General features: G+C 43.3%; 1 protein-coding gene across 1 annotated transcript; it reads left to right on the top strand.

Moving 5' to 3' along the window:
* Positions 1-9,709: 9,709 nt before the first annotated feature.
* On the top strand, positions 9,710-16,835 carry zbtb8a.1.L (zinc finger and BTB domain containing 8A, gene 1 L homeolog). The gene is given in 4 exon segments (NM_001096899.1): positions 9,710-9,769; positions 11,123-12,061; positions 12,488-12,657; positions 16,470-16,835. Coding segments are annotated over 3 exon segments (1,413 nt in total). The 5' UTR covers positions 9,710-9,769; positions 11,123-11,136; the 3' UTR covers positions 16,788-16,835.
* The last annotated feature ends 1,374 nt before the right edge of the window (positions 16,836-18,209 follow it).

The raw sequence follows: 18,209 nt of genomic DNA, 5'->3' as shown, positions 1-18,209 counted from the left end.
CTTTACATCCTTGCGGATATCAGGCCACCAGACTAGGCGCCTCAAGAGTTCAAGGGTCTTAGCCGAACCAGGATGTCCAGCTTGCCTGGAGCAGTGGGTTTGTTGCAGGATGGCCAGGCGAAGTTCTGGAGGGACGAAGGCCATGCCAATCGGAGTATCTTGAGGAGCCGAGGACTGCCCAGCCAGAATCTGGTCGGCAAATTGGGGATACAGAGAGGCAATGATCTTGACTGGTGGAATGATTGGTTCCTGTCTCTCAGGGTCACGGTCCACCGGAGTGAAGCTACGAGACAAGGCGTCGGCCTTCAGATTTTTGGAACCTGGGCGATAAGTCAAAACAAAGTTAAATCGGGAAAAGAAAAGGGCCCACCTGGCTTGTCTGGGATTTAGCCTCTTGAGGGACTGTATGAACTCCAGATTCTTGTGATCAGTGAAAATCTGGACAGGAATTTCAGAACCCTCCAGGAGGTGACGCCATTCTTCAAGGGCAAGCTTGACTGCCAAGAGTTCTCGATTCCCGACGTCATAGTTCTGCTCTGCGGATGAGAACTTCTTGGAGAAAAACGCACAGGGGTGCAATTTTCCATCAGAGGAATGTCTCTGAGACAGGATAGCTCCGGCTCCGACTTCAGAAGCATCAACTTCGATGCAGAAGGGTAGTGCAGGATTGGGATGTCGAAGAACAGGAGCGGACGTGAAGGCCTCTTTCAAGGACTGAAAAGCTTCTATAGCAGATGGAGGCCACAGGCTGGGTTTACCCCCTTTTCGGATGAGGGCCAGGATAGGTGCAATGCGGGAAGAGAACCCCCGGATGAACTGTCGATAATAATTAGCAAATCCGATGAATCTCTGGATTGCTTTGGTACTCAGTGGGAGAGGCCACTCCTGGATGGCCGACACTTTCACGGGGTCCATCTCAAATCCCTCTGGAGAGATAATGTATCCTAGGAAGGGGATCTTGGATACCTCGAAAACACACTTCTCCAACTTGGCGAAGAGAGAGTTCTTCCTCAGACGAGAGAGTACCTCCTTCACCTGGGAGCGATGACTTTCAAGGTCCTTGGAAAAGATCAGGATGTCGTCCAAGTATACGACTACGAACCTTCCTAGGAGATCTCGGAACACATCATTCACAAACTCCTGGAAGACGGCAGGGGCATTGCATAGGCCGAAGGGCATAACGAGATATTCATAGTGCCCATCCCGAGTGTTGAATGCCGTCTTCCATTCGTCACCCTCCCGGATGCGAATGAGGTTGTAGGCCCCCCGGAGATCCAACTTGGAGAAAATCTTTGCCCCTTTCAGCTGGTCAAAGAGCTCGGCAATCAGGGGCAGAGGGTATCTGTTTTTCACGGTGATCTTATTCAGACCCCGATAGTCTATACAAGGCCGAAGGCCTCCGTCCTTCTTCTCCACGAAGAAGAACCCAGCCCCTGCAGGAGAGGTAGAAGGGCGGATAAACCCCCGCTGGAGATTTTCTTGGATGTACTCCTTCATAGCGGTAGTCTCTGCAGGAGAGAGAGGGTAGGTGCGCCCTCTGGGGGGCATAGCTCCAGGCAGGAGTTCAACCGGACAGTCGTAGGAGCGATGTGGGGGAAGGAATTCTGCAGACTTTTTACAAAACACATCGGAAAATCCCTTGTAAGTGGAGGGCAAAGTCTTTAATTCCGCAGAGGAGACATTCACCTTCTCGAGGGGCTTTGGCGGAAGGCAATGTTGCAGGCAAAATAAACTCCAACGAGAGATCTGCCCAGTGGACCAGTCTATGGTGGGGTTATGCAGACGTAACCATGGAAGACCCAATATCACTGGAGTAGAAGGACAGGGGATGATGAAGAATGAAAGTTTTTCTTGATGCAGCGCCCCAACTTGTACAGATAGTTCCGCCGTGAACTTTGTGACGAATTCAAACTCCAGGGGTTTGTCATCTATGGCAGTAATTCGCAGGGGAGAAGACAATGGAAGCAGAGGAATCTTCATGCGTTCGGCAAAAAAGGCATCCATGAAATTGCCATCCGCTCCGGAGTCAAGGAAGGCCCTTTCGAAGATAGACTTACTTGCCAGGTGAATCTGCAAAGGAAGGAGAAGCCTGCGTGAATTTTCTTGATACTTCTCCAGAGAACCTCGAGTGATGCCCCCTACATGAGAAACCTGAGACATACCTCGGGGTACAAAACTCTTGGCTTTGGCAGGACAGGCGTTGGCAAAATGGGAATGCCCACCACAGTATAAACAGAGACCTGCCATACGTCTTCGGAGTCTTTCCTGCTCGGAGAGGCGAGTCTTTCCTACTTGCATGGGTTCCTCCAAGGGAGACGTCGACACATGGGTCACAGGAACAGCGGGTGTTTGCAGAATCGGCCTTTGAAAGCGAGGGGCCAACATGGGAGAAAATCGTCTACTGCGCTCTCTCTCCACCTGGTGCTCTCTGAGACGAGTGTCCACCTTAATGGATAGAGCGATCAACCCTTCCAGGGTGTCAGGAGTCTCTCTGGAGACGAGATCATCTTTGATGCGGATGGATAGGCCTTGGTAGTATACAGCCTTGTAAGCGTCATCACACCAGGAAGTCTCCGCCGTCAGTGTTCGGAAGTCTATAGCATACTCATTGACACTGCGGCTTCCTTGCCGGAGCTGCAAGAGACGGGCAGGGGCGTTCGTAACCCGACCTGGAGCATCAAAGACTATACGAAAAGCTTGGAGAAAGTCTTTAACATCAAAAGTCAGCGGGGAATTCTTCTCCCAAAGAGACGTTGCCCACTCCAGTGGCTTGCCTTCCAATCGAGACATCACATACCCCACCTTGGAACGCTCGCTTGGAAACTGTGTGGGTTGGAACTCAAATTGAATTTGGCATTGCGTGGCAAATCCCCTGCAGGCTTGTGGGTCCCCACTGAAACGAGGGGGAGGTGGAATGCGAGGCTCACCTGTCGGGTAGCTTGTGTTCGTGGGGGCTGCCGCCATGGGGGGATCCCCAGTAGGTGGAGCAGTGGAGGACGCAGAAGGCACTTGAGCCAGCAGGACATCGAGTGCTTGCCCAATGCGAACCTGCTGGTTTTCGTAATCCTCCATGCGGGATGCCAGTCCGCGGAGCGCTCGTCCGACATGAGGTGTGGCTTCCTCAGAAGGATCCATGGCCCAAGAATAATGTCAGGGAGCCGGGAGCTCCCTCCAGGGAGGTTGTCTGGATCAAGGAGGAAGCCCTCTTGAGGGAACAAGGTCGCGGTATCCAAAGGGTTAAACGGAGAATAGTCAGGATCAGGCAAGAGTTCACAGGCAGGCAGAATACAAACAAAGTCCAAAGTCCAGGCAAAGGGTCAGGATACAAGGCAGGAACAAGATTAGGCAATAAGGCACACAGGAAACCCAGGATATGCTTCAGGAAAGTAATCCTATTCTTGGGCGCCATTCTGGCGTCTAGTTGGCGTTTTTATATTCAAATTTGGCGCCATTCTGACGTCATTGACGCTCTTGCGCCGACGTCGGCGCGCTGACGTCATCGCCCGGCGCCGCTACCCACGTGGCGGCCATGGGCGCCGCCATTTTGGGAGCGACGCCGGCGAAGATGGACGCGCCGCCCGGAGCTCCTGGGCCTGCTCCGGGCGGCGATCGTTACAGTAAGTACTGCAGTGGTAGTGCTATATTATAGTATAGTACACAAATTATATATCTGACATAAAATAAAATACTGAGACATTGAATCCAAACTTTAATAGTGACCATCCGGTGGAATTCTGCATGGAAATCCATTTTTTTAAAGGGCTAGCAGATGTTTTAATATTTAATTTTGATGTGGGGCTAGTCATGTTCTTCCCAGGTGCCTCCATCCATGTGACTTGTGCTCTGATAAACTTCAGTCCCTCTCGACTGTTGTACTGCAAATTGGGGTGAGATTACCCCCCTCCCTTTCCCCCCAGCAGCCTAACAACAGAACAATGGGAACGTAACTAGATAACAGTGCTCTGATACCTGCATTGCTAAAATGATCCCATGAGAATACAATGAGAATAACACTCCATAGGAAAACAACCAAACCAAACAATAGCTTATCTGAAAGAGGTTCCATAGTGCAGCACTGGCTGTTTCTGAAAGCACATGACCTGAGATGGCTGCCTACACACCTACATTACAACTACAAAAATATACTTACAGATTCAAGAATAACATTTTAAATGGTAAAATGAATTACTTGCAATGTACTCAGTGTAATATTGTGATAAAAAAACACCATAAAATAATGACAGGATCCCTTTAATAGTGCATGTCTTGTAAAAATCAGACAGCAGTACATATTGATAAGATATTGTCACGTGTTACTGAATACACGTGTTACTGAATGGTCCAGAAGCTGCTTTGTGTGTAGACATCAAGCAAGCAGTATAAAGGGGCTTGGGAATGGTTTTGGCAACTGTTATATCAAGAACTGGATGATGTTACCCTTTCATAGGAAAAGATAATGGGCTAGAGTCATATTAATTTGGAAAAGTACTCATATTTTACCCATTAAAAACCCACTGCAGTTTATATATGCAGCTGGAGATAGACTGAGATTTTTCATTACATTTTTTGTGACCCATTCTGGTTTTCCAGTGTTGATACGTAGAATCAGATTAGTTAAATTGTTTTTCATCTGTGGTGGTTATTCAAGGGCCCCTTGGGACCAAAAAGCATTAAGCCTAAAAAAGTTAATAATTATCATATGATCCATTAGTAATGTTACATTTATTTAAATATTGTAAAGAAACTTAACTGCAAGTACCTGCTGCACCATTTATGTTTCTGCCACACAAGTAGTCATACATTTAGGGGCCCATTTATTAAACCTCAAATTCATGTGGTCGAGTTTTTTAAAGGGGAAAAGTAAAATTTTTCGAGATTTATATACCCAAAAGTTGCTAAAAATCAGAATCTGAAAATACTCCATCTTAAACCTGTCAAGGTCATCTGGAAGTCAATGGCAGATATCCCTGAAGTTGTTTCTTGACATCGTGATCTGCGCTGGATCATCGGGTTTTTAGTAGAGTTTTTGCAGCAACAATTTCAAAAAGTCGAGTTTTCGGAAAGTCAATTGTGTGGTTAGAAATGACATTCAATTTTATTGCAGCATTTTTTCTCTGCAATCTTTTTTGAGAAGAATTAAATAAATTATTTAAATTAACTTTCCTTTGCATTAAACCAAAATTCCCATATGTGTTCATACTTTAAAAATGTATGAGTAGCTGCTAGTTTTGAATTCCCAGTATAAATGGTATGAATGGTGTTAAAGAGACAACTGAAACTAGTCGACAATCGAGCGTCAACTCGAACGGTACAATTGACGCTCAGAAAACTCAACTCTTTAAAATTGTCACTGCGAAAACTCGACTTTATCGGAACTATAACCCCAATTATCCAGCACAGATTACGATGTCAAGAGAAAACTTAAGGGACATCTGCCATTGACTTCACTTCTCCATGACCTCGACAGGTTTGAGATTCGCCCATAAACCAAGATAGTGCTGACCTTCTCTAACGCAGGTGCCACACTGCCTCCCTTCAACGGTGTCAGTCTCCTACATTGAGCAGCTTCCTGAGTGACAACGTGCTTGGGCACGGTGCTGTGTTCTGATAGGCTGGAAGACAAAAGTTAACAGTACAGCAGCCTATTAGAGCATTGCCTGACCCAAGCACAATGATGAGAAGCAGCTCAGCTTTGAAGGCATTTGCACTAGGGGGGCACGTGTAGCTGGAAAGAGAGGGGGTGTGGGGATGCCCCATTTAACCCCTTTTGTAACCTTCTCTACATATATCTCCAACATAATAAGCCTGGCAACCCATTTAGGAAAAGTACCTCTTTCTTGATTACCAAATAAGAGAACTATAACTCACACAATAATACTCCCAAGTTGGAGAACTGTAACTCACACCAATTTTGCTCTACGTAATTGCAAGACTGGGGGAATCATTCAATACAACCGAGGAAATTTGGAAAATTCCTATTACTGTGACCTATAGGATATACCTACTGTTACTATTTTAAGTGACCACCTAACTGAATCATTTCGAAAAATCTTATGTATTTATATTGTTATATGTTGAGTTCCTGGCCGGCCAGGTTTTAAGTGGAAAATTTTTAAAGTAAAATTAAATTTGTATACATTCAGATTAATTTGGTCTCCAAATACACCTTTAATCAATTTCTTAGTAAATAATTTGCACACAGATTTTTAATGGCTCTGTATCCAAAATTGAACCCCCATACTGGTTAGGGTGGAACCTCATGCTCCCTTTTATATTGTCAGATTTTTTTTTACAATAGAAATAAATATAAACAAGGCACATATCTACAACATAGTTCTAAACCAATTTTTGGGCCACAGAGATAATTGAACAACTTAATTTGGATCAAGGGTAACTAAAGTACCCTCTCTGTGTTTTTACTACTACTAGTTGTCCTATCCCCAACCTAACTGCAATAATCCAAGCATTAAAGAGTGGGTTGCTGATTGCCGAGCAGGATCAAGTGCACTGGAAGCCAACATAGCCCTTGTATGCATGCTCCTGGTCACAGATATTGTCCATGCACATGAATGGCCGTATGTCACTTATCTGCTTATTCAGGTTATTATTACCGATGCAGCAAGTCTGAAGAAAATCAGCGAGCACTCCAGAAGCCTCTTGTGGTAAGTAAAATTCAGCTTTATTCAGCTTTATTTCGAATACATTAAAACCATTACATCCTAGGATGTAATGGTTTTAATGTATTCAAAATAAAGCTGAATTTTACTTACCACAAGAGGCTTCCGGAGTGCTCGCTGATTTTCTTCATACTTCTACAGTGCATACACCATTGGCTACGGGTTCGGGGCGATGCACCCGGACCACTTGAGACGTCGGGTGAGTGCTTATTCCCTTATCCATCAGTGACTTCACATCGCAGTTTGCGTTTATGTGCCTGACCTGGGGTTTTTACACCCAGGTCATTTTCGTTAGCGGGTGAGGTACTTTTTATTACTCATCCAACGAACATACTTACTGGATTTTTGTATTAGGACTGTGCAGCTGTAATTTTTCTTATTAGTTTGATGCAGCAAGTCCACTATTTTGAGATTCAGATTAATCTTCCATGAAGGATTTAGGCAGATCCTGACCTGAAGCCGGACCCTAATTTACATATGCAAATTATGCCAAGGAAAGGTTAAAAGGAACTGTCTATGCAGCCCAGAGAAAAACCATAGCAACTTCCTTGATTGTGTGATGAAAAGTCACGTGATTTTAAGGTTCATATCAACCAGGCACTTGGATTCTACTGTCTCCTGCTGAAAAGGCCAAATCCCAGATTCGGTGCATCCCTAGATATCATTATGGAAGCAGAAAAGTGGTGCAGCCCATTTAATTTGCCCGGTTCATACACTTTGTCTAGACAGATTGTGTTCCATTAAAACCAAAGGATAGATTGTAAAACCTGCCTAGTCACAGCCATTCATACAGTTATGTTTTGGTAGTAAGATGGATGTAGGCCAAATTACCTCAAAGTATTGGTGCATGTGTCATCCCCTTTACCTACAAAACCCTTTTCACGATCAAAACAAATAAGTAATATACTAAAGAATACCTTAGGCAAGTGCATTGTTGAAGAAGAGGAGCACAGGTTTATGGCAGAAAGATAACCACTATATTCAGTAGGGCATTGGTAACTTTGGGGGCCCCCCGCATGAAAATGTGTATGACAAATTGCATGAGCTAAATTTCCTGCAGACCACCCTCGATCCCTACCTTTATTGCTACACCACTGCAATAAGAGACACATAACTTGCCACTCAGCTTTTATTCTGTGTCTAAACTCTGGGTCTAAACTCAAAAAAATTAATTGATGTAAACTTATTTAGGGTGCTTCTCTGAGAACTTTTGCAATTTACAATTACAGTTTCTATTTTAGAGTTGTAAGCAGTCTTAGTTTTTTACTGCTAGGCAGACTTCAGTTCAACAGATCTCTTTAAAGGCCGAGACTGACAGCAAACCTTACTGTCCATGCACATCCTGGATTCAGTTAATCCTAGTGTTTCTGACTGTCACTTTAACTAAAAGCCTGGTATAATCAGAAAGTAATGGAAATTAGAAAAAAAAATAGTTGTAAATTGCAAAAGTACTCAGAGAGGCATTCTGCATTTTATTTAGCTGCCTTTTAAAAATTAACCATTGAGAAATACTGGAACACAAATAGGGTCGCCGCCTGCCTGTAAAAATGATGGTTGATCACAATGTTATTAATAGGGATAAAAGATATATATATATATATATATATATATATATAGAAAGATATATATATAATATATAGAAAGATATATATATAATATATAGAAAGGCTGGTATTTTTTTCCAGAACAGGTGGCAGCCCTAAACACAAAGGACCCTAAAATGTGAAAAACACTCCCTCAGTATACAGGTGTAAAGCTCAAGGAATATATTGTCAGATAGTGACATGGATTATATTTACATATTATTTTATTATTATTTAGGAATGCACCGAATCCACTATTTTGGATTCAGCCAAACCCCTGAATCCTTCATGAAAGATTCAGCCGAATACCGAACCGAATCCTAATGTGCATACGCAAATTAGGGGTGGGAAAGGGAAACATTTTTTACTTCCTTGTTTTGTGACAAAAAGGCATGCGATTTCCCCTCTCCATCCCTAATTTGCATATGCAAATTAGGATTCGGTTCGGCCAGGCAGAAGGATTCGGCCGAATCCTGCTGAATAAGGCCGAATCTAGGATTCGGTGCATCCCTATTATTATAATAATAGTGACGAATTGAGGATTCGTACGATTTTCGGACCGTGTGTGGAGAGTTCCGACATTTTTAGTCAGTCGTAGATCGGTCATTTTGTCGATCGGACAGGTTAAAAGATTTCTGTTGGCTGCCGATAACATCTCTGCATGTATTGCCGATCGTACGATTTTCAGAGGGAGACTGTCACCAGCTTTGGTCGGACATAACTTTCGTACGATTGCTGTCAGGGGCAGAACATCGGCTGATCTGTTCTTTTGTACTTTATTTGATCGGAATGGTTAGTGGCAGGTCGGGAGATGGGGGAAGTCCGATCGTACGAATCTTTGCGTCTGTGGCCAGCTTTACACAATTTCATCCACATCAACTTTCTAAGCACAGTTGTTTCTAAGCACATTAGTTTCTAAGCACAGTTGTTTATTAATACAGTTGCCCAGTTGAGATGCTCCGTTTAGTAGAACAAGATTACATTTCACCATTGAGTTCTGCACACTAAAACGCATATGACCAGCACAATGTTTCAGACGTCCATAAGGGCATAGAACCTCTAACGCCTGATATTAAAAATATTTCTTCACGCATAAATGCAACATTAATTCGTTTTATCCTTATACGAAACGCAGCGTTCAATATGTACAAACGTGTGTGCAATGTGCGTGTGTAAGGGCCCGCATGCACCAATATTGTTACGTTTCCCACATCCATACGCGTTTACATCAATTTAGTGGGTGACCCCGATCGGGTAAATGCCAATACCCGCCCAGCACACACTTCTATGACACTCCTCCGGGTGTCTCTCCTACACACACACCCGCCCCTCACATCCTCAATCCCCCCTACGGGCGCGGCCCCTTTAAGACAGTCTCAGCCCTCGGGCGTCGTCACGTGACCATTCCTTTGTCCGGACATTCGGGTGGCGGAAACAGCACAGGGTGAAGATAATTCGGGTGTAGCGCCCAAAAGCGATAAGTATCACCCTGGAAAAGGCAGATCCCAGGTGAGTAGCTTGGGGGAGGTGTACGGTAAGGATACAGCAGCTGGGAGGTGACCCGGGGGGCTGATAGTTGCGGTCCGGAGAATTTGCAAGGCCAGATACAGGGGGCTTGGTGAGGTTATCCAGGCCGAATACGATATCATGGCCCTGGGGTAAAGTATTGTTAATCGGCCGTATATGACCGAAAAGGCCACGCTCGACACACTTCGGAGCTCCGCATGTTAGTTATACATCTGTGATTTGCAATGAAATTGCACGGCGTATCCCCCGGTAATATGGGAAGTCTAATGGGCAGCGACGACAGCCAATTAGACACCACCGTAACCAGGGTTCCCTCCTTTCGCTGAGTGGCATTTAGCGGATCCAATCACAGAACTCCAAGATAGTAACATCCTTTACCGGCGACAAGACCAGCCAATCAGAAAGGTGGTTCGTCTGGAAAGCACAGCTGTGTAGTTTTTTTTTCTTTTAGTGACAGTTCAACCAATGGGCTGGCTATATCAAAGGCAGTCCCCGTAGTATTTACCAATCCTAATGGCTGTAGCTACAGTGTGATGTATTGTCCAGTTCATCTGATGATTAAAAATGCACAAATAACCAGATACATCTGTCAGGGATGGTTGCAGAAATATGCAATATGAACAATACACTACATTATTCTTAATTAGCCTGTTTCAGAATGTTTTTTCCTCTGCCTTTTGTTTTAGGCCTATGATTGTAAGCTCTGTAGGGCAGGGACCTCCCTGCTGTTAAGGGTAAGGTCACACGTGGAGATTCGTGGAGATTTAGGCGCCGGCGACTAATCACCTCTTCTTTGGGGCAACTAATCTCCCCCAACTGCTTCCCCCTGTCTTTCGCTTGCTAGAATGAGAAATCGCCTGCGGCATGGCACTCACGGCACTTCATTTTCTGAAGTCACCCGAAGTTTCCTCGTGAGGCGACTTCGTGTGCCATGCCACAGGCGATTTCTCATTTTGGCAGGCGAAAGACAGGGGAAGCAGTTGTTCTGTTAGATAACCAGACAGACTATGAGATTCTTCTGTCTTTAAACTTGTATTAATCAATCAACTGCCGGCCCTCATCCATGTGACCCCTTGCTGTACATAAGGTGGCGAATAGTCTTATTCGAGTTCTTACAGGGCCAGTGTATGATAAATCTCGAAAATCGAATTTGAATTTTTAAAAAGACTCAAATCAAATTTCAACAATTTCCTAGTTGAATTTCACAGTTTTGGCCATAAAATACTCGAACTTTTGATTTCTAAATTTTCACTTTGACACTTGATAAATTTACCCCTAATTTTTAGCACAGCCTATGCCTTTAATTCATGCATTATATTTTCATCTTGTTTCTAGCATTGTTCCAGAGGATGGAATTCTCTTCCCATCACATTCGTCTTCTGCAGCAGTTGGATGAACAGCGGCAGAAGGATCTCTTTTGTGACTGTCACATTATAGTGGAAGGGCAGATGTTTAAAGCACATCGTAATGTACTGTTTGCCAGTAGTGGTTACTTCAAAATGCTTCTGTCTCAAAGCTGCAGGGACATGGGTGAGCCAATCACAGCCACCTTTGATGTGTTTTCTGCTGACACGTTTACAGCCATCCTAGACTTTGTTTATTCAGGCAAATTGCCTCTTTCTGGACAAAATGTTATTGAGGTTATGTCTGCAGCCAGCTATCTTCAAATGACCGATGTTATTGGTGTTTGCAAAATGTTTATCAAATCCTCCTTGGACATAAATGAGAAGGACAGAGATGGTTTCTTCAGCCTTTCAGACAAGGATGCTGGCAGTAATGGTTCTGGGCTTTATGCTGCAGGTTGGAGGACTGAGAGCAGCCCAACACATACACATGATACCGCAGAGCATGGCAGCTTTATTGCTGGTTATAATTACCCCCCTCCAATTACCTCACGGTTGCAGCGCCCTTTCTCTAAGCACCCACGCAAACCTGAGCTTGTTCGCAAGCATCGTAGGCGCCTACTGCCAGAACCTCTGACACCAGCACCACTCAGTCATATTCCACTGGGTGACTTGGTGGGAGGCTCAGCAGAATGTATGCTGCATGATGAGGAAACAGTTGAGAGTGTGTCACAGGAAGAGGAAAGAACCCAAACACAGGAGTCCATAATAAGTATTAAAGATGAGGATGAAGATGCTGCATCTCACAGCTGGCCTGAATCTCCTCAGCAAGAGTCTCTGGACCAGGGTCCAGCTCTTCATATAACCAAGGCAGAAGAGCTGTACAAGGCAATGCCTACCATGCTGGGAGGAGTATCTGGATGGGGTGAAGGTGAGCAGAGAACAGTCTCATCAAATATTAGTATCAAAGAAAGAAACAAATAGGTTAGGGTGTCAGTACAAGAGGTCACATGGCACAACTGTAGGCCCTTTCAGAAACAGATAAGCTATTTATACTCGAACACTATTTTCCTTTAATTTCATGGCATCAACATTTTCACATTTATTTATAAATGTTAAAATAGTTTTGCATGGACTTGGGCCAAAATACACTTGATAAACGCTTCCAATGGAAGCCTATAGAAAATTCACTCAAGTTGTGAGCAGATTTATTTGATAACTGTGCCTAAAAATGTAAAATACTATTGCCTTTTGTTGGTTTAGTAGTCTGAAGGCATTCCAAGCATTCTAGCTCCCATACCTGTAAAAATAGAAAACGTGCACTTTTTTTGTATTAATATCCCTTTCCCCTCTCCAGATGAACTAAGTTCTGGGAGGTTTAAATGCCCTTTCTGCACCCATACCGTGAAACGTAAAGCCGATCTAAAACGTCACCTGCGATGCCACACAGGAGAGCGACCTTACCCATGTGAAGCCTGTGGCAAGAGGTTCACTAGACTGGAGCACTTGCGCAATCACTTTCAGACAGTATGTATCCTGCACTGACTTGACAATTTTCCAAACTCTTCCAGTTGTCTTTTAAAGAAGAAGGAAAGCTACTGAGGCAGTTTATTGCCAATAGATTAGCCACAATAGTGCAAGCTTTAACACTATATTTATTATGTAGAACGCTTTATCATCATAGTGTAAACAGCTCTTTGTTTAGGATGGCAGCTGCCATATTAGCTTGGTGTGACATAACTTCCTGTCTGAGTCTCTCCCAGCTCACTTATAGCTCTGGGATCAGATTACAGCAGGGAGGGGAGAAGAACAAACTGCGCATGCTTAAGCCTGTGCCCTGGAGGTTTAAGCTGAAGGAAGGAAGTCTGATACAGAAGCCCATGTATACACAATAGAAGGAAAGAAATTGTGTTTCTTTTGACAGATAACTCAGAGGTGCATTACTTTGAGGGTTTACTGGTGTATTTATATAGACCTTTCTGATAAAGCTTAGTTAGTGTTAGCCTTTCCTTCTCCTTTAAGGGAAATGGTTATAGTAATCTCAAGAATTAGTTATACTATAAATATTTATAGAATGAAAAGGGGTAATGTTTTGAACAGAGCTGTATTAATGCAAACATTGATTTTTCTAAAGATCAAATGGACTTGCCATAGACTCTGCCTAATGTCACCTTGCAAAGCCCTTTGAGCAAAAAGTATTCCTGTGCCCCCATTCTACCACTCACAGAATCCATGATCCCTATACATCTATATTACTACCAGGAAGGGTGTGGGGATCTGTAGTACATCATGGGCCCCCTTTCTTCCTTCAGTTATGGGGTCTGTTCCCCCTATTGTAACCCTGTTGCATAGGCTACAATAAAATAAAGTGCCAAATAATTTTAAAATGGGACAGTGCTTGTTTATCGCTTCCATGTTTGAATTATCAGATCATGACATGGTAAGTGAAAAGTTGACACTGACAGCAGTTGTCTATTTCAGCCCAACTTAACTAAGTATTTCCAAGCATCGCTGAGGTAGGTAAGGGAAAATAAAATCTTTTTTTTTTTTTTTTAAGGTAACCTTCTTGACCACTGTATTTTCCCCCACACACTATACATCACATATACGCAATATATAGCTAACGTTAGCCCTCAATATTTTATATGTACAAAACCCCTATTAAAGGGGTACTTTGGAGGTGAACAAAGGCAAAACACTTTTTTCCGTTCAGTTGTTTTCAGATTCTTTACCAGAAATAAAGCCTTTTTTCAATTGTTTTCCTTCTTTTATTTCTTACTGGTTTTCCTAGTTCTTATCTCTGTTGTTTTCATCTGGCAGATCAGTAATTCAGGCACAGATTCTGAACTGTTACAATTTGCTACATTAGTTGATACATTTCTCAGCAACATCTCTGGAGTATTAGCAACTATTGTATCAATTCTAACAGCTGCCTTTAATGAAACCCAGAGATTTAGCTCAGCAGGGACAAAGATAAGAAATGCATTAACGAAATTTATTCGTTTAATACAGTTTACAGAGTTGGCCACCCCCTCCCAGAGCTGCTTTAGTAAGACATAAGAGTGAAAAATTAAACTTTACACTTCAATATTAGAAAAACAGTCACAAACAGAGAGTAATTCATTTCTGGTGAGCTATCTGAAAAGAACCAAGCTGATAAAAATGATTGAAGGTGAACAGCCCCTTTAAAGGAGAAGGAAAAGATTTGTGCACTTGGGGTACCCCCAAGTGATTGTATTGACTTACCTGAAACCCTGGGCCGGTGCTCCTATCAGCAGAAAACTGCACTGGCCCGGGATGAGCACCATGGAGCGATCCTCTTCCAGCGTATTTTTCCTTCAAATTTCCCGGGGCAACGCATTTGCAGTTGAGAGAAATAGCCAAATTTTTAGATAAACTTTGGATTTTAGATCTACTGGCATGCGCAACCACACAAAGAAAGAGGAAGACGGAAGTTATACCGTGGTGCTCACCATGATGCCGCCCCTCTCATGCTCTGCTCTTCTAACGTCTCATGTCGGAGCGGTGGGTGCCACATCACTAGTGCATGGACCGCTATTGAGCTTGCTGCACAAGCAGAGCCGAATTTCCGTTTTAAAAAACGGAAATTCGGCTCTTAAAGTTACCAGAGGCGGCTTTTTGCCGCCCCTGGTAACTGCCCTTCCGTGCCACCTGAGGCAAGGTTTTCCTCTTGCCTCAGGGCAGGAGTGGCCCTGGCAGCTTACCCACTCAGCACAATGATTTATAGAAAGCTAGCCAGACAGTTTTCATATACATTTGATGGTTAAAAATATGATTTAGATTCAGATAGTTTAGAAGCAGGACTGGCAACCAGGAACAGAATGGGACAAACAAAATCAAATAGTGGGTTCCCTTGATGATGCAGCAGCCACACGCAACCATGCTCCCCACTTATTAAATAATATTCTGTACTCACACATCCACAAGCAGATTTTCTTCCCCAACACTGAAGCAGGGCCATATTACCAGGAGTTGAGTCAGTCCTAGGAGATATTATATAACAAGTATCAGAACTGCAGCAGCCTGGTAGAGTGGCCATTAATGATATCAGGAGAGAGACAACCTAGGACTCTTGTTCTGCTTGAGGGGAAAACGCTCAGCCGTCAATCTGTTAAGCAATATACTGGACAGCCCCCACACCTTTTTTTACAAATTTAAAATTTGTTGTTTTTTTTGTCATTATTTACAAGTTGTGCTTGTCTGGCTGCTTTTGCATGCTTGACAGGCCTCCGGTACTTTATCTTATGTTTAACCCTTGACAATTATGTCACACTTAATTTGCTGCAAACACGTCCTATTCTTACTTGGTATGGCCACAGTAGCGTAACTAGAGGGGGGCGGGCCCTGGTATGGCCCGCATTTTCAGTGGCGCACGGGCTGCAGGGGGGCCCTGAGGGGGTGCGGGCCCTGGCCCGCTCCCACCCCCTGCTCCCCCAGTAGTTCCACCACTGTATGGCCAAATAAAACTCTCTGTCACTCCTTTATTCATTTGTACCTTATGTCAGAGAAGACTCAGTCTCAAAAGGCCAAATCTGCCCCATATGGCCAACTAAAGCATAGCAGTTGCCTCGTCCCCTACTTCAACCAAGGCTGGTCTCTTTGCAGTTAGAGAGAGATCAGACATATTGAGGGCTCCCAAAATATTTGCAAATCTTTAAAATAGATAAACTCAGGACCAGCCTCCCACTTCTCCATGAAGGCTTTTTGTCACACATCTTTCTACTTATTACGTGAACTATATAGAGATACAGTTCAACACCCATGAGACATCTTTTTTTAACCAGTTTATGGCCAGTCCAGCACACTACGCAACATGCAGTTCCCATTAATTTAAAGAAGAACAGCACCCCTTTCCCCCCTAGTTGCAGCAGTCAGACCTTACAAAGTATGGTGCCCATATGGTGCTGGCTTTGTAGCAGAGATTCCTGATTAGTGGTATATGCACTAGGAGCAGTACACATGCTCTGTGCTAGGAACCTGAGCTGACTGGTTGTGTGGCTTTTTACTAGGGATGCACCGAATCCAGGATTCGGTTCGGGATTCGGCCAAATCCTTCTGCCCGGCCGAACTGAATCCAAATCCTAATATGCATATGAAAATTGGGAGCAGGAGGGAAATTGTGTCTTGTCACAAAACAAGTAAGTAAAAAATGTTTTCTTTCCCACCCCTAATTTGCATATGCAAATTGGGATTCAGATCAGTATTCGGGCAAATCTTTCACGAAGGATTCAGGGTTTGGCCGAATTCAAAATAGTGGATTCGGTGCATCCCTACTTTTTACCACAACTGAATGTCTTCCTTATTTTGTCTGATTTCAGATTCATGAGGCTGGTAAACTAATCTGTCGAAGGTGCAAACTTCCAGTAACCAAAGTAACCGGTCGTGTTATTCAGGATGGGACAAGGAGATACCGCCTTTGCCATGCATGTCTGGCAGAAGCTGGCTTGGATAACGTCAACTTTGACTATGGAGAAGACCAGCCATTGGTGTTACCACCTGAAAATGAGAGGGAACATTGCTGGAATTTCAAGGAAGAAGGAAGAAAGGAAAATGGGAGTGAGCGTGCAGAGTCAGACCTAGCTATACAGGAGGTGGTAGACAGCGAAGATGATGAGTTGAAAGAAAAACAAGACTAAAGTTGTGTTGGATGTTAAAAACTGAATTAAATATATGAATTCTTCGTAGATTTCAAGACCTTTCCCATCACTTAAAGAGCATACACCTTTACCTAGCATTTCACCAAATCAACAGACATTAATTTGTGTTCACATATTTGTGGATGCAGCATTTGTGGATGTAAACTCATACCAAACCGCTTAAGGAAAAGAATCTTCCTAGTCTATACCATGCATTCCACCTACTTGTCTAATAATTTCCTGTGACTGCCTGACTATAAGAAGTCCACTATAACCTAAACACCTTCCTCCTAAATAAGGGTAATGCCACCCTAGGAGATTGTGGATGACACTAGCCACAATTAGGGATGAACCGAATCCACTATTTTGGATTCGGCCGAAACCCGAATCCTTTGTGAAAGATTCGGCCAAATACCGAACCGAATTTTCATATGCAAATTAGGGATGGGAAGGGGAAAACATTTTTTACTTCCTTGTTTTTGACAAAGTCATGCAATTTCCCTCCCTGCCCCTAATTTGCATAAGCAAATTAGATTTGGATTCAGGTCGGCCGGGCAGAAGTACATTGCAGGCATTTCCTCTGAATGGGGAGGCAATTTTTAGCATGCTGTTTTCCCTCCCACCCAGACTAGGAAAATGTTAGGGTGACGTAACTCCTGTAGAATCTCATAGTACTCAGTTACCCTTAATATTGGAACAGCAGACTACACAGACTTGCCTTATTAGTTATCTGTATAGATTACAAACAAACTCTTGGTTGACGCTGTACCTGGAGAATTCCATTACTGGCCCTACCATAGCTGGATTCTTGAAAGTGAATAATTAATTTATAGACACCGATAATGAATTATTTCAAAAGCCATCTTCAAACAATGTATGTTTTAATGTAACTGTAAACTAAGTCTGCAACACTTTTATAGGGATTAGTAAAACTGAGGCAAGACTAAATATACATTTAACTCTTACAACTTCTATTATAAAAGGGAAAAAAGATAATCATGAAAAATCATTTTTTACCCTAATCCTCCAGGTTGTACATTATTTATTTTGCATGGGAGCAGAGGGGTCAGTAACAGTAAAAAATAAAAGTACTCCGTATGCTTTTAGAAATTTAGTCTGGATTTCTAAAAACTACCTCGGCATTAACATAAAAAAGCCACTCTTGATATCAAATGCTCTTTGCTTGATCATGCCTAGCACAGGGGCTTGTATATGCGAAGTATCGTTTTTTCATTCTGTAAAGGCTATGAGAAACATTTATGGATTACTTGTTTGCTACTTAAAAGCTCTCACCCTCAACATTATAAAACATGCCTGCTAAGCAACAATGCCGTTTGTTTTGTGAGGAAACCCATGCATATTACTAAAAACTGGCCATACACAGGCCATAAAAGCTGCGACTCATCTCCAGTCAGGTCATGT

The sequence above is a fragment of the Xenopus laevis genome, chromosome 2L (assembly GCF_017654675.1).
Source record: "Xenopus laevis strain J_2021 chromosome 2L, Xenopus_laevis_v10.1, whole genome shotgun sequence".
Taxonomy (NCBI): domain Eukaryota; kingdom Metazoa; phylum Chordata; class Amphibia; order Anura; family Pipidae; genus Xenopus; species Xenopus laevis.
Note: the sequence above shows the minus strand (reverse complement) of the source record. Positions and strands in the feature narration are given on the sequence as shown.